Below are 15,726 nucleotides of genomic sequence, written 5' to 3'. Positions count from 1 at the left end.
AGTAAATGTGAAATTATCACACCAATGACATGATCCTTTTCTTTGCCTTAACTGATTAAGGAATTTAAATCATCTTGATCTAAAGAGCTAAAATGACAATATGAACAAACTATAGAAATCACGAAAAAGTATTACAAAGAAAAATTGAATGGAAAAATAAAATAAAATTCCGCACATACAATATCGGGTTCGAGTTAAATAAAATATATAGTATGAAATATGGGAGGCAAGTTGTGCTTGTGATAATGTGAAGGTAAAAAGTCCCACATTGGAGAGTTGAGAAACCTAGCAAGGGCTTATAAGGAGTTGGGCTACTCCTCCCATTGCCAATTGGTTTTGGGCAAGGGCGGCCCTGGGGTGATGCAAGTGGCGCCACAGCATAGGGCCCCTGATTCTTAAGGGCCCCTGAAAAAAAAATTCTTTATATTATATATATATATTAATATTATATGAATCGTATATATAGTATAGCGTCTCGACACTTGTACAACAGCGTGTTCAGGGGAGTTGGTTGGAGCGTAAATCTATTTGGCAAAAGGGTCAGAGTTCGATGCTCTCTGAGGTCGATTTGGCTAGCCTTTTTTGATATTATTTTTGCATTCAAACTTTACATAATTTTAAAATTTTAAAATTTTAAAAAAAAACAGAAATCCTTTTAAAAACAGGTAACGTGGAAGCTTAACCACACCAATGGAGGCGTGTATATATATATATATATATATATATCCCCCAAACGTTCTTAAAAATAAAATAAAAAAGGTTTTCTCCTCCAAGAAAAGTACTTTCTTCATTCAAAACAAAACGAAAAAAACTTCATGGCTTCTTCTTTCTCTTAAACTCTGATTTTCTAGTAAGTAATCATCATTGTTCATCAATTTCTCTTTGGTTCTTTTTTCAGTCCTTTGAAAATTTCTGTTATTCTTTCAATTTCAGGAATTTGAACACTAAAAAGAGAAAACCTTAATTCCTGAATTCATAAAGAAAATACCACAGCTACTGCAATATTAAATTTCTTGAAAAGATTAAATTGTTTTCCAAATGCATTCATTGCATATAGAATCCTATTGACTATTTTTGTTACTGTTGCATCTGCAAGAAGAAGTTTTTCAAAATTAAAATTGTTAAAATCATACTTGCGATCAACTATGTCGCAAGAAAGATTAAACTGGACTAGCTTTGATTTCAATTGAAAGTGAACTTCTTGAAAAACTTGATTATGAACATTTGATTGATGATTTCTCTTCTAAAAATTCAAGAAGATCAATTTTCAGACATTAGTATTATACTGGCGGTGTTTTTTTTCTTTTGGGATAAAAGCTCTCGTAATAGTTTTAATTCTTCAAATAAGACATCAAATACAATGTGAATGATTTTTGGATAATCACGTATGTTTTTGTTGTTGCTTTTGTGTTTAATGCAATATAATCTAATTTGTTAATGACATTTGTATGCAACTACTCTTTAATAACACAGATTGCTTATTGGAGGCAGCAAGGGACCTTATAGGGGCACAAGGAGCTTATTTTTGTACCAAAACATTTAACTTTATCAAATGGAAACATTTAAATTTTTATGAATTTGATTTCTGATTGTCATTACATATTTATTAATGGTGAATTTTAGTTATAAAAAAATTGTTTATGACATTAAGTTATGGCAAATTTTTATAGTATTTTTGTATTAGATTATGTGAGGCCCTAATTTAAGTTTCGCACAGAGCCCTCAAAATCTCAGGGACGGCCCTGGTTTTGGGGTGGAACCTCAACTTCCTTCATGGTATATTAGAGCCAGGTTGTCCATGTGTGAAAGTCCAACAGCCACACATGCTCCTGTCACCCAAAATGTGTTGTCCACGTGTAAGGCTTGAAAAATTCACCACACGTGCAGGGGCATGTGAGAATATGAAGGTAAAGAGTTCCACATTGGAAAGTTGTGAAATCTAGCAAGGGCTTATAAGGAGTTGGGCTACTCCCCCCCATTACCAATTGATTTTGGGGTGGAACCTCAACTTTCTTCATGGTATCAGAGCTGGTTGCCCACGTGTGAAAGCCCAACGGTCACAAGTGCTCCACGTCACCCAATATGTGTTGTCCACATGTTTGGCTTAAAAATTCGTCACACGTGCGAGAACGTGTAAGAATGCAAAGGTAAAAAGTCTCACATTGGAAAGTTGAGAAACCTAGTAATGGCTTATAAGGAGTTGAGCTACTCCCCCCATTGCCAATTGATTTTGAAGTGGAACCTCAACAGTGCTTACGATCTATATGAAATCCGAGTACGAATCATTTAAAAAATAATAATTAAAGAAATCTGTTTGGGATTGGCTTCTGGAATCTATCTAGAGGTTGTGTTGTTCAGTTGATGTCCTTAAACTTCATATTTATAGCGGTGTTGACCTGGCTAGGTTAAACTTCATATATATATATAATTGTAAGCTCTCTGATAATGAGCATACGACGTCATCCTTAAAAAGGTGCATGACCTTGAAGAGAAAAGAGAGGGTTTGTAATTTTTCTTTTCTTTTTCTGAGCAACAAAAGAAGAAAATTCTCCATGAATGGAATTGCTTGTTTTATTGTGTGGCAGTAGTCGAAGAACAATGACAAATCATGAGCGTCCTTTACAAAAGAAGATTGGTCAGGCGGTTGAAGGCCAAAACCCTACAAAGACACATGCAGTCCCATTTTCATTCTCGTATGGTCGGTGATTGGTGGCCACTGGCCATGGCCAATTCCCCAAATTATTAAGCCCCACAGAGGAGAGGGCCACACCCAACTTGTCTAATCCGTCCATGCCTTTGCTCTATAACATTATTTATTCAAATGATCATCTCTCACATCTTTCCCTTGGGGATTTGATTTGATATATTTAGTTTTAATTTGTGGTAATTAATCATGCTGCTCAACTCAATTATATGTATATATTCATCAAGTTGTGGTTGGTACATAAATATATATATATATATATATATATATATCTCTCTCTGAGTGTCCCAATATTGGTCATGCATGCCCATCCAAAGAAGCGGGTTGACAACCGCCAAACTGGTCCAAGCCACGAGATGCCTGTGGTGTGGAAAATTAATAATGTACCCTCAAGAATGAACCCAAATGGGTCCATCAATATCTTGCTATATAGGTGGCCCCATAAGCATCAGCTATCTGCTAGCGTAGGCCTATATAGCTAGTTAGGCATATGTGAAGATGAGATTATATATTATGAGAGAGATCCATTTTCTCTTTTAATAGGACACTTTAATCTAGCTATATCCTCTCTTAGTCTATTTTTGAGTCTTCATCATCTATACTAATTAATGTACTACATATTTTTTAGATATTTCCAGCAGATGACGATCATGGTGATGACTTGCAATTCGATCCATTTTCCAAAATTATATATATATATATATATATTGCAGTTACCTACCTAAATTGAATGCCAAAATTTGACTCCATAACAAGTAATACTTAAGGACTTCACCACGAGAAACGTATTTTCAATTGTACTTGTCCAGGAAGCTCTACATTAACCAAATGACCAATTTTGAGCATGAATTTGTAGGGTCTTCAAAGTTTGATAGTATCAATATCAAATGATCCCAAAAGTTGGGGGGTTTTATATATGTAGTTGATCTCTATTAATTAATTAGTTAATTAAAAATCCCGTTGGAATCTTGTAAATTAAAATGTTCATAAGTAGAAATTAAACCAATAAACCACTCATAACATCAAATAATGGGGTTCTATTGATGGGCTAGGGTTTGAATTTGGGGAGTTTCAATTTGAGGGAAATGAGATAGATAGGTGAATTAGGGTTTCAATTTGGGGGAAATGGGTAGTAGAGAACTGGGTAGGTCATTTTGCAAGATTACTTGTTTGGTAATTGATAATTTTATCCTTCAAATTGATGGAATGTGACGGAATGACTAAATTTGCACGAACGAGCGAGTTGTAGGACCAAATTGAAGCTCGTGTATATACAAGTTCAGTGACCATTGAAGCTCTTTGAATATTATATTTCATATATAAGAGATAATAAGGGAGATAAAAATTGAATATAGAATCTTGAATGTAAGGGTAAATATTTTTAACCACTTTAATTAAAGTGAAATCTTTGTGAGACCCTGGAATTAACCATTCCTAATTAGGAGACATGCACAATGTTATAATTACAAATTAGAGATTGGGTTGGGGAAACACAAAACCAGTTTGCAGCCCTAATCTGGTACAGTGCAACAGCTAGTAAGTTGACTTCACGATCGAGCGCACCACTGCGTAATATTTATATATATATATATATATATATATTTGTGATCCTCCTGGTTTTCGATTTTTCTGGTTTGTTATCTTCTCTTTTGAGTTTTGACAGGCATATATAAATCCAAAATTAATAATATCATATAAAATTAATATACTAGTTGGCATTGACGATAAACTTTGTGAGTGATGAGATGACTTGGTGGTTTCCGTCCATGAATCACGATCGTGTACAGATGCAGAGAGAGTCAATATCAGATTTCTGTGAGAAATATCTAAAACGTCAAAAGGAAAAAAGGACCCAAAAAAGGTTATTAGAACAAACGAAACGAAACAAAAAGTTGAGAAAATGTGTTGTGGATCCGGAAGAAACTATAAACTAGTGGGCAGCTACCGCTACAACTTTCCAGTATAAGGACAAGTTTTCATACATATTAGCAGAATGTAAGATTTTATCTGTATCTGAGTGGTCGGTCCACACTGAAAATGACACACCCATATTGGCATATTCATATTTCTTTCTTTCTAGGCATTAAGAAATAATATTTGCATACATAAAGTCAATGTTGATCGGCTTAGTGATGCATATGATATTGGAAGTGGGTGAAAATTATAAGCCTAACTTTCATCATTTTTGTTACATCATATCACCTACCTGCAATTTCGTAGCCCATTAAATCCACCAACTCTTTTTAGCTATGGATTCTAGTTGGAATAATACCACCACTGTGCGCTTTGCTGATTCTAGTTAGTTAGCTAGGTTTCACTTTCCTAAAAGATACACGGTTTCAATTATGAAAATATAATATGAATGGGTCCTATAAGGATGTTCTTATTTAAACTTATTTAAAGAATTTCTCAACTGAAATTCTCCGTATATGACAAGCCTCTATTTCTTTGATAAATAATTATAAAAAATTAAAAGTTGTCAAGATCGTTGAAAATTCTCTCTTTTTGGCGTCTCAAAAATATATATATGCGTATTCATTGCAGCCTCCCATGGTGAAAGAGTCAAGTGAGTGATCTTTCTCGAAGGCAGGCATCATTATTTTCTTTCAACCTATTTGAGACTTGGAGAGAAAAGGACAAAATAAAGCAAGTGATTTCTATGCAAAATGCATGTGGTTCCAGATAATAATTACAAGAATTCACTGGAATTTATTTTCTCGTTTCTTCACGCGTTTAAACTTGTGCTCTCTACTTTCTTGTATTGTATATATATATATGCATGATCGATCACTACTAATTAAGATATATCCAGACTAACCTTAGCTTTAGCTTTAGCGCCCTTTATTTTTCTTGGATTCCTCCGGACCCATTTTGATTTATTTAGTCCTCTAATACGACACGGTTTGGCTTTTGCATAGCAGAGCAAAAAACACAAAATCCAAAATAAGTTTGATTTACGAAACTTTAATTGTAAACAACTGGTTGATCCATTGGAGGGAGAGAGATAATGACTATGATGGTGATGATGATGACATGATTGGATTGGATGATGACCAGTCTTGATCATGCAAGTGGTGATTCCAGTGAATTCAAACTTCTCAACCAGTGACAAATTCAAAAATATTTCTTTCCTCTTTGAATCCACCCATGCTCTCAAATTCAAGATTATATGGTGCTTAATTCTAATTTAGACATTAATTGGTCATGATAACTATAAATTCACTAACTTCGTGTATCAAATTAATTAATTCACTAAATGTTATTCATGAAATAATTATTTACTAAATTTGGTTTACTTTAAACCTCATTTATTTATAATAACTAAAAAAACTCATTTTATTTATTTAAAAAATATATAAAAAATTCACATGTATAAAGAGACATTTGGCAAAATATTTTGATTATTAAATTGTATAAAAATAAAAATAAAGACATGAATAATATGTATAATACAACCAAAAGAAGAGGAAAACCGTACCTTGTGTCATTATCAGACATCAGGAAAAGAGATTGGTCACGGGTTTCTCTTGACTCACATATACATTCAGCATACCATCATATATAATTATATGCATTGCATATATAATTAAAATTATATAAATTATATATATCGATTCCAACCCCACCTATGCATTATGCATACATAATGCATGCATGCATGCATGCGTCTGCTCCTCTCAAGCCCCACACCGCCACCTCCCTGCCAATTACTTTCATACAACTGGGATGCATAATGCGAAATTACTTTATTATATTGATTTTGTTTTGCTTTTGCTCTTTTTTGTTCGAATTACATAAAAAATTTCATTAGAAACCTAAATGCTAATTTCTTGCATATTATTTCTTGCATTTTCCGACATAAAATAATATAATATCAACAAAATCAAAATGTAATCCAACTAATCAACCAACGACCCTCAAGACAGCTAGCTAGCCTACAAATGCACTATCGGTCTATCGGTTAGAAAGCGTAAGCCGCAACCAAACGACAAAAATCATCTAAATTTTTCCAGAAATTCTCCATTTGTATTAATTATTAGGGATAAAACTATATTTGGTTTTTAAATAATAAGGGTTTACAACACAACATAAAATAAAATGTGGTAACTCAAATCTGACTATGAGGTTCAAAATTTGGCTGTTGCTATATGGGGTTTACAACAAAAAAACAAAAGTTTTCTACTACTTATTTTTAGTTGAACTCGGTTTAATATATATTTATGCACTTCAATTTTTAGCAACTTACCAACTAGCTATTACTCTGATGATATTTCCTTTCCAAATTATAATGGTATTTTCCTTTTCAATGTTGGATAAGGGTACTCCTAGCTCTTCCAAATGTAGAAAAATATTCCTAGTTTGAATCACCCTTTCCACATTAAAAAGAAGTTTACAACATTAAGCAATCGCGAAAGAAGAGTAATTATACACATAAAAATAATAAACAATTAATAGACTTATTCTATTTATTCATGTGACACATAATTTCTTTATATACAAACGATATTCTAAACAACTCTAAATTAATGTAATCTAAATAGAAAAGGTACTCGAAATTGAATGCATATGAGATGAGTTAAATGCGCAGTAAACCATGTAGTTAAGGAAATGCTATTATATATCTCTTTTTCCTTTTACCCCAACTTACATGGCACGTGATACCTACCACGTTATTGTATTGACAAAAGAACAATGTGTGTCAAATTCATATGAGCATGCATGCCATGTACATTCAGAAAAAAATATATATACCATACAAGCAGTACAATAATTTGTGAAAATGGGACACCTGCATAATTTATATACTACCTACAACCAAGTCTTGTTTCCCAGATTTTACATGGCATGCTGAAATTGGGTTTTCTACATTATTCTCTTTTTCTTTTTCTTTTTTGGTTGGAATTAGGTTAGAAAACTTGTTTTTCAGAAGGAAAATGCTCAAGGGATAACATTTGCTAACAGCAGCATTAGTTGATATAGTTATGTCTGTTAATTAATATTTAACATATATATATATATATCTAATTTTCTAGGGGAAAAAAACAATAGAATAGGCACAATGTAAAATAGATTTGAGCTTGTTGAAGATTATAAAATTTAAAAACAAAAAGAATTATAATTTTTTTTAATTATAAAGATGAAAGAAAGGTCCAGGGGCACCGCTAAGGGGCTGTGGCCACCCTGTCCCTGTTTTTGAAATGTCACTTTCTCATCTTAAACACCTTAGCGCATACCTCTTCTATGTAGGGCCTGAAAGCTATGTAGATCTTTCTATTTACTAAAGCTCTCCATTTTTCTTTTAATTTCCTTCTCTCTCTCTCTCTCTCTCTCTCTTCTTTATTTTTTCTTCTTCTTCTTCTCCCTGTAAATTAATAAGAGAGAGAGAGATGGAGAGGGAGGGGGAGAGAGAGAAACTTTTTAAGGGCATGGTACCAAATATTAACCATCTCTTATCTTGCCTACCACTTGCAGTTGCATAGCAGTTAATTGCTACAAAATAACTCTTTTATCAGTGAGTTTTTGGTATAAAGAGGGCAGAGGGACGCCCAAGCTAGCTAGCTAGCTATATAGGAAAGGAGAGTGAGTATAGTGGTGCTTCATGAGCTTTAATCAGAGTTAGAGTTAGTTTTAATCAGTTTATGGCAATTGCAGCAACAACCTCATCATCATCAACTATGAGCGTTAACGACGAATCCAACAAGGCCGATCATGATCATGATCATCATCATGATGGTGGTGGTGATGATGATGATGAGCATGAGCACGACATGGTGATGCCGGGCTTTCGCTTCCACCCTACTGAGGAAGAACTCGTAGAGTTCTACCTTCGCCGTAAGGTTGAGGGCAAGCGCTTCAACGTTGAGCTCATTACTTTTCTTGATCTTTATCGCTATGACCCTTGGGAGCTTCCAGGTAACTAACTCTATATATATACACACACGCAATACATATGTAATGAAAATTCTTTCTCCCTATCTAAATTAAGCACATGTGAATTATTCAATCCAATTCAATCTAATCCTTGGATATTTATCGCTGTGTTTGATTGCGTGCGTGCAGCCATGGCAGCAATTGGAGAAAAGGAATGGTTCTTTTATGTGCCAAGAGACCGCAAGTACCGCAACGGGGATAGGCCTAACCGGGTGACTACTTCTGGGTACTGGAAGGCCACCGGAGCCGACCGCATGATCAGAAGCGAGAACTTCCGCTCAATTGGGCTCAAGAAAACCCTAGTCTTTTACTCTGGGAAAGCTCCCAAAGGCATCCGAACTAGCTGGATCATGAACGAGTATCGCTTGCCGCATCATGAAACTGAACGATATCAAAAGGTACATATGTATATATGTATATTTATACAGGTAGATTTAAACAAAAACCAAAAACCTCAAGTTTAATTAGGTCTCAATTACCATTGATGATTGAGTCACGTTATACCCATTCACAATCTTCAACTTTACACACAGATATACAAGACAAAGTACAGCCCATATACTTTCAGTTTGCTTCAGACCAAGAAAGAAAAAATAACTTTCAGTTTGCTAAACCTAGCTTAGCTAGCACACAATTTCCAAATATTAGTCTTGAATTGGATCCCGATCGATTCTCTTTCATTCGGGGCGAATAAAATTGTCAACAAATTAATGAATAAAGATAAATAAAAAATTCCAGGGACAAGATTGAAAAATTGATCATGAGTTTCCGTGTTTGTTGTATAATTTTTATAGGGCTTAATCAGTCCATCTTAATTTGCTACTGAAATTCATATACAGCAAAGTACATGAACCCCGTAGCTCGCAATTAGAAAGGAAATGAATTAAGAGAATATGCAGAATGGATGGATGACACAGATAATTTCAATTTTCCTTTCTTGCTTTGAGTGGATTGAGGGATGGTTAATTCAGCTTGAATTTACTTTTCAGGGAGAAATATCTCTATGTCGAGTGTACAAGAGAGCTGGAGTTGAAGACCACCCATCGCTCCCTCGTTCCCTCCCGGCCTCCAAAGCATCCACATCGAGATCATCGGTACTTGTGGCTCCATCCACGACCATATCATCAGACAACAAAAAGCAGCACAATACTAGCACTAATATTAATAACAATAATATTAACACAGTTCATAGTATCATGGAGAAACTCCAAGCTTTTAATGAAGGCCAATCACAGCAATTTCATCTGGATCATGAGCATCAGGTGGATCAAAAGATGAGCGTCGAGCCTGAAGGAAGCAGCGGAAATTCAGATGTCACAACAGTTCTTGGGCTTTCCAAGCGTAACGCCTACCACCACAACAACATTGGACAAGCTCATCATCATCCACTTGATCAGGAAGAAGGGATGGCGGCCTTCTTGCACCAATCAAACTCAAAGCAAGCAGCGGCTAATTGCTTTTCACTGATCCCCACTAGTACTAATTCATCTGCAAGTCTCTTCACCGCGGGTTCTTCTTCTGTTTCGTCCTCCAATATGAATGCAATTGATGATCTTCATAGACTTTTGACCTACCAACATGTACAGCAGCAGGCTGCTGCAGCTTCCAGTCATCACCAACAACAACATGTACATCATCATGTGGTACAATACTATGATGATGCTCATCATCATCCCCAACCCAACAACCTTTTCTCCACTTTCCCTTAGCTGTACAATCAGCTATACCGCCGCAGCAGCTGGCCCCCAACGCACTTCCAACTGCTTTCTCCGACCGCCTATGGGACTGGAATCCAATCTCAGATCCAAACCGGCCGGACTACAACAATCCATTCAAGTAATCAATCAATTAATTACACATATATATATAGCTATTAATTCCACCGATACACTACTTAATTAATTAGTTATATATGCTCGCTACTTCTAAACTCTAATAAATGATTTATCTAGCTAGCTGGTTTGTCGTTAATAATCCAGTACTCTAATTGTTTATGCATACTTTCTTCTTTAATATGTGATGACTCATGTATATCATATGTTGCTTTGGCAGGGTTTTGGTTTAATGGGATATTAATTTAATTAATTAATTCCGACGCACTACCTTTTGTTATGGCCGCTATAACATGTGATATAACCCTTACTGTCTTTGAATGCATGAGTGGAGGTGCTTAATTAGGGTTTCAAAGTCATATACATGGGGTGTCAGGGGTGACTCTGGTTTCCCCTTGTTTGTTTTTTCACGATCGATCGTCTCTGAACCTCTATAAGATTTCAACCTAACTAACAAGTGTCAATGAAGTAGATGTTATTAGAAGTGATGATTATAGGTTTCGCCATCCAGTTATTAAAAGGTTCATTATGTGTTGTTAATGATTAAATTATAGGGGCATTTTGATTATCATCCTATTAGGGGATATGCAATTTACCTAGAAATAATATGACCAATAACATATTTACTTGTGTATATTCACAATAACGTACCTAATTGAAAGACCAAAATTAGTGTCTAATATAACATGAGAGTTCTAAAATAAACAATTTTAAAGTTTCGCTAATGAGGTATAGCTCAGTTGGTTGAACTCTTTCACCTCCACTCATGTGAATAGAGGTTGGAAAATTTACGATCAAAGAAATAAAATAAAATAAAAGGAATAGGAGAAACCGTCCTCTCCACGCATTAACACAATAGCTAAGCCACATGAGTAGTGAGGATGTCATGGTTCATATCTGAGAAAGTGTTGCAGATGTAAGTCGTTGGACCACAGTCCACAAGTGCTCTAGACTCTACACATGCGCAAATTGGAATATATAAGTCTTGCATTGTTCTTCATGTGATATATTATAAAATAGAAAGGAGTTGGATTAATGAGAGAGTACTGTGTTTCACACTCTAGTAGTACTCTCTCACACACAAACAAAACAGACACACATTCACAGAGAGAGCAGAGAGAGCAGAGAGCATGGGGCAGGCAAGGCAGCTGATAATAGCAGAGATTATATATTCTCATTGGGATCCGGTCTAGCTCTACCTCAAGTCTTTCTTTGTGTTTTGGGGTGGGGATATATAATACAATAACGCTACGGGCACCAACTTGTTTACCAACTTTTGGATACCAACACATATGGCACATGACATGGCAACCTATGTCATGTGCCATGTCATGGACAAAAGTTGGTAAACAAGTTGGTGCCCGTAACGTTATTGTATATAATAATAAGTTAACATAACTGCGTGTGAAATGAATTGGTGGGTTGGAGTTAATATTATTATTATAACCTAAATACGTACTACTGACAAGTCAACGAGACCCGCAGGCGAGCAGCTGTGCGTGCGTCGTCAATGTCATGGTGGAGCTATAGCTATTAGGAGGAGCTACTCTACTAGTTTCTTCATTCACATATATATATATATATATATATATATAGAGAGAGAGAGAGAGAGAGAGAGAGAGAGAGAGAGAGAGAGAGACTCTATCTAGAGAGGTCCATATGATGCATATGATATGATGGCATTGCAAATTGCAATTCGCACGCCAGACTTTTAGACTAGCTATGTACCACTTGGCACAAATGCTTCTTCTAGAATATATACATACGTATATATGACCTAATTTATAGCTATTGCCCTCCCTATTTTATTTATTCCTTAATTAATAGATGGTGAGACTATATATGTTGCTTGGCTTAAAGACCTCGTTTGGTTCACAGAATGAATTTGAGGGAAAATTATTTCCCATGTCATTTCCCAAGGGATGAAAAATGGAAGATTTCTTTATTTAAAGTTGGTAAAGTAATCAGGAGATAACACTTTATTTCCTTTCCTATGTTTGTTTTGAGTAGGAATGGAAAAAACAAAGTTTGTATAAATTTTCAATTATACCCATATTAAATAAAATAAAAAAATAATGCATTAATTGATATATTGTAATTCTAAATTGTTAATGGGGACAAAATGGTCATGAAAAATGTGTATTTAATATTGGTTCATTTCCCCAAACTTTTCTATTAGGAGGGAAAACAAAACCCAAGTTGGGAGGATGACTTCACTTTCCCCCCTACTTTCCCATGGGCCAAACAACGATTTCTCATGCCCAGACTTATCAAACATGGGAAAGTAATTGATTTCCCATCCCTAAATCTCATTTTCCATTAACCAAACGGGACCAAAAAGATAGCAACTGCATGCATGTTGACATTCCAGAAATTCTATCCTGTTAGCTAAAAGCCTATACAACCTAGCACAAGAGAATCTTTAGGCCTAAAAGGTGATTTAAAATTAAAATGAAACCCTTAATTTCTCTTCGCATGTAACCATAGTTTATATATTTTTTTTTGGCTTAGTAACAAATGCAAACTATCATATAGTTGACAATAACAAACAAATCACCGAACTAGAAGAATTAAACATTTTCTTGATGGAAGTGTTTGATTAATTACATATTTCTTGTCAACTAATGATTTTTAAATATGGGGCTTTGTATTGTTAAAGATTTTGAGTGGTTTTTATTTGGGCCTTATTTTGAACTCTCTAAAAATTACATTTATAATGGGCCTCAACATATTACTTTTACAAGTATAAAAAAAAGTTTGGGCCCCCTTGTTCAAGGGCCCTAGACCATCGCCCACGGGGCCAAGGCCCAGGGCTGGCCTTAACAGTGATATATAGGGTTTAGGAGTTTCGAGTTTTGCGTTTATACACAACTCTATATACACTCCAATGTAAAGCAAAGAAATTTCAAAATTTTCTACTATGCCTTTTTCTATTTGTGGAGATAAATGTATATAACATTATATTGTGGTGTGTGTACAATAAGGGAAGCAATTAAAGTATCAATTACATCCGAATACTAAAGTTATTTAAAATATGAAACAAATCTCCTAATTAACATGCACAATTCATACCAACATTCTCCCACAAGTTGGTGTATAGATATCTCCAATATCCAACCGATCAAGTGACTTGAAGAACTCAATTGTAGATTGTCTTCATAAGAATATCATAGTTGGTCTTCAATCTTCACAAATGGAAAATCAATTATTCCAGCCTTAAATTTCTCCTTAATGAAATATCGGTCAAATTTCTTCTTAATGGAAAATCATTTATTATCACAATGCAATCTTAAAACTCTCTTAGGTTACCCTAAATTTGCCAAAAGTTTATATGCTAAAATAACTCACAAACACCATAAACATGCTTCTACACTCAACCTCAACACTAGATCTTGCAATACCTTTTTGTTTCTTGCTTCTCCAAGTCATAAGATTACCACCAACAAATGTAAAGTGCAGAAAGTTGGAATACAGTGATAGAGCCAACCCAATCTACATTGATATAGCTCTCCACATCTAGGTGATGATGTTTGGAGCATACTAGTTTCAGTCAAAATATTCATTAAATTTTTTTTCTTTCAAATTGGAAGATGTTAGATTTTGATCTAGCAACTTCTACATCCTGAGAAAGTAATTGAAATCTCCCAACTTTTTTTTTTTAAAATCTCAAATTCAATTTTCATATACATTTGCAAATTTTAAATTTCATCATAATCATTGTCAGTAGTAACCATATTATCAACATAAATGATCAAACCAATTCTTTTATCATTTTTTTCCACTTAAAAAATAAGGTGTGATCATAATTACTTTGTTTGTATTCAAAGTTCTTCATAAATGAAGTGAATCTGGCAAATCATGCCGTTCGCGATTGTTTTAGCGCTTATTATGACATCTTCAACTTGCATACCATTCATTCTTTTAAAGTTGTAATGAGACCTGGAGGAAGATCCATGTATATTACTTCTTTAAAATCACTATGCTAGAATGTATTTTTATTCGAAATTGCAACAAAGGTCAAACATTGTTAGTAGCTAATGAGACGAGAACAAGAATTGTATTGATCTTTGCAAGAGCAAAGGTCTTTTGATAATCTACATCATACGTTTGTGTATACCCCTTACCCTGAAGGATCTTCTAGATTTTCTTAGGTTGGTTAAGCTACTAAAACACAAAACATTTCAAGAGAAGTAACAGAAGCAAATGGTTAATTTTAGAGATTTAACCTAAACCTCTTCCATGGATCTTTTGATTCAAAGTGCTGGCATGCTCAAGAATCTACATTTTTCAAATGTAAAAAGAGCGGAAAGTGTACTCATTCCCTAATGAGCACCCATACACTTATCTTAATGTCCATACAAAAATGACTTGAGACTAGCCATCCTCCCAATTGAGCAGATATATTGTATGCTAGTCTTTACAGATCGTCAATGCCCAATTGTACGATCCTACGACTAGGAAGAGTTTAGGATATAAGCTTGAGAGAAAGGGTCTCTTGGATCTAACTTCTTTAGATTACTTTCCTCGTCTAATAGCTCATGGACTTGTCGTTCTAGATAACTTAACTATTAATGAAACTTTTTTTTTTGAAATGACACTATTGCCCTTATGATTTAACTTCGATTGGTAGTAACTGAAATATCCTTAAAAAATTTAATCTCTTGATTGGTTTTCATGACATATTTCCAACATACCCACCATTCGATCTTTCATCTGTCCACAATACCACCAATATGGTGAATATCCACTTGCAATCAATTGTGAGAACCATAAATTTTTATGGTGCTTAGAATGTATTTGATAAATTTTCAAAACTTTATGGAATTCTTGGGAATTTATTTGGATTAATAAGATTTGTGGTAATTAGAAGTATACAAGAAAATACTAAGAATTTTCTTGAATGGTTATTTGGATGTCATGAGATGAAACTACATGTATAGTTATGAGTTCATGGCATTTTTTAGTGAATTTTTTGGAATTCGAATGTATTTTTAATGAATCTTCAGAGTTACTTCACTTAAAAATTGATACATGAGGCGTTGTGATTGTGCAGCTTCAAAAAGGATATAAAAAAAAAAAGGAAAACCATGGGATAAAAACCCAGAAGTGGTAGGTTCATCTTCTTCCTTCTTGAATTGATGAACCATTTTCACAACCTCAATGGATTGAGCCCAAACATCTAAGGTAAATATTGAGAATTGTTGGTTAAGTTTTGAAATTCCTTCAATTTAGAATTTTTGACTCATTAAGCTTCAGTTA

The 15,726-nt window shown here is 34.5% G+C and overlaps 1 protein-coding gene across 1 annotated transcript; it reads left to right on the top strand.

Moving 5' to 3' along the window:
• Positions 1-8,051: 8,051 nt before the first annotated feature.
• On the top strand, positions 8,052-10,590 carry LOC117614447 (NAC domain-containing protein 35). The gene is given in 4 exon segments (XM_034343262.1): positions 8,052-8,617; positions 8,765-9,033; positions 9,625-10,339; positions 10,342-10,590. Coding segments are annotated over 4 exon segments (1,392 nt in total). The 5' UTR covers positions 8,052-8,343; the 3' UTR covers positions 10,476-10,590.
• Positions 10,591-15,726: the final 5,136 nt, after the last annotated feature.

Source organism: Prunus dulcis, chromosome 1 (assembly GCF_902201215.1).
Source record: "Prunus dulcis chromosome 1, ALMONDv2, whole genome shotgun sequence".
In the NCBI taxonomy this organism is placed as follows: domain Eukaryota; kingdom Viridiplantae; phylum Streptophyta; class Magnoliopsida; order Rosales; family Rosaceae; genus Prunus; species Prunus dulcis.
Note: the sequence above shows the minus strand (reverse complement) of the source record. Positions and strands in the feature narration are given on the sequence as shown.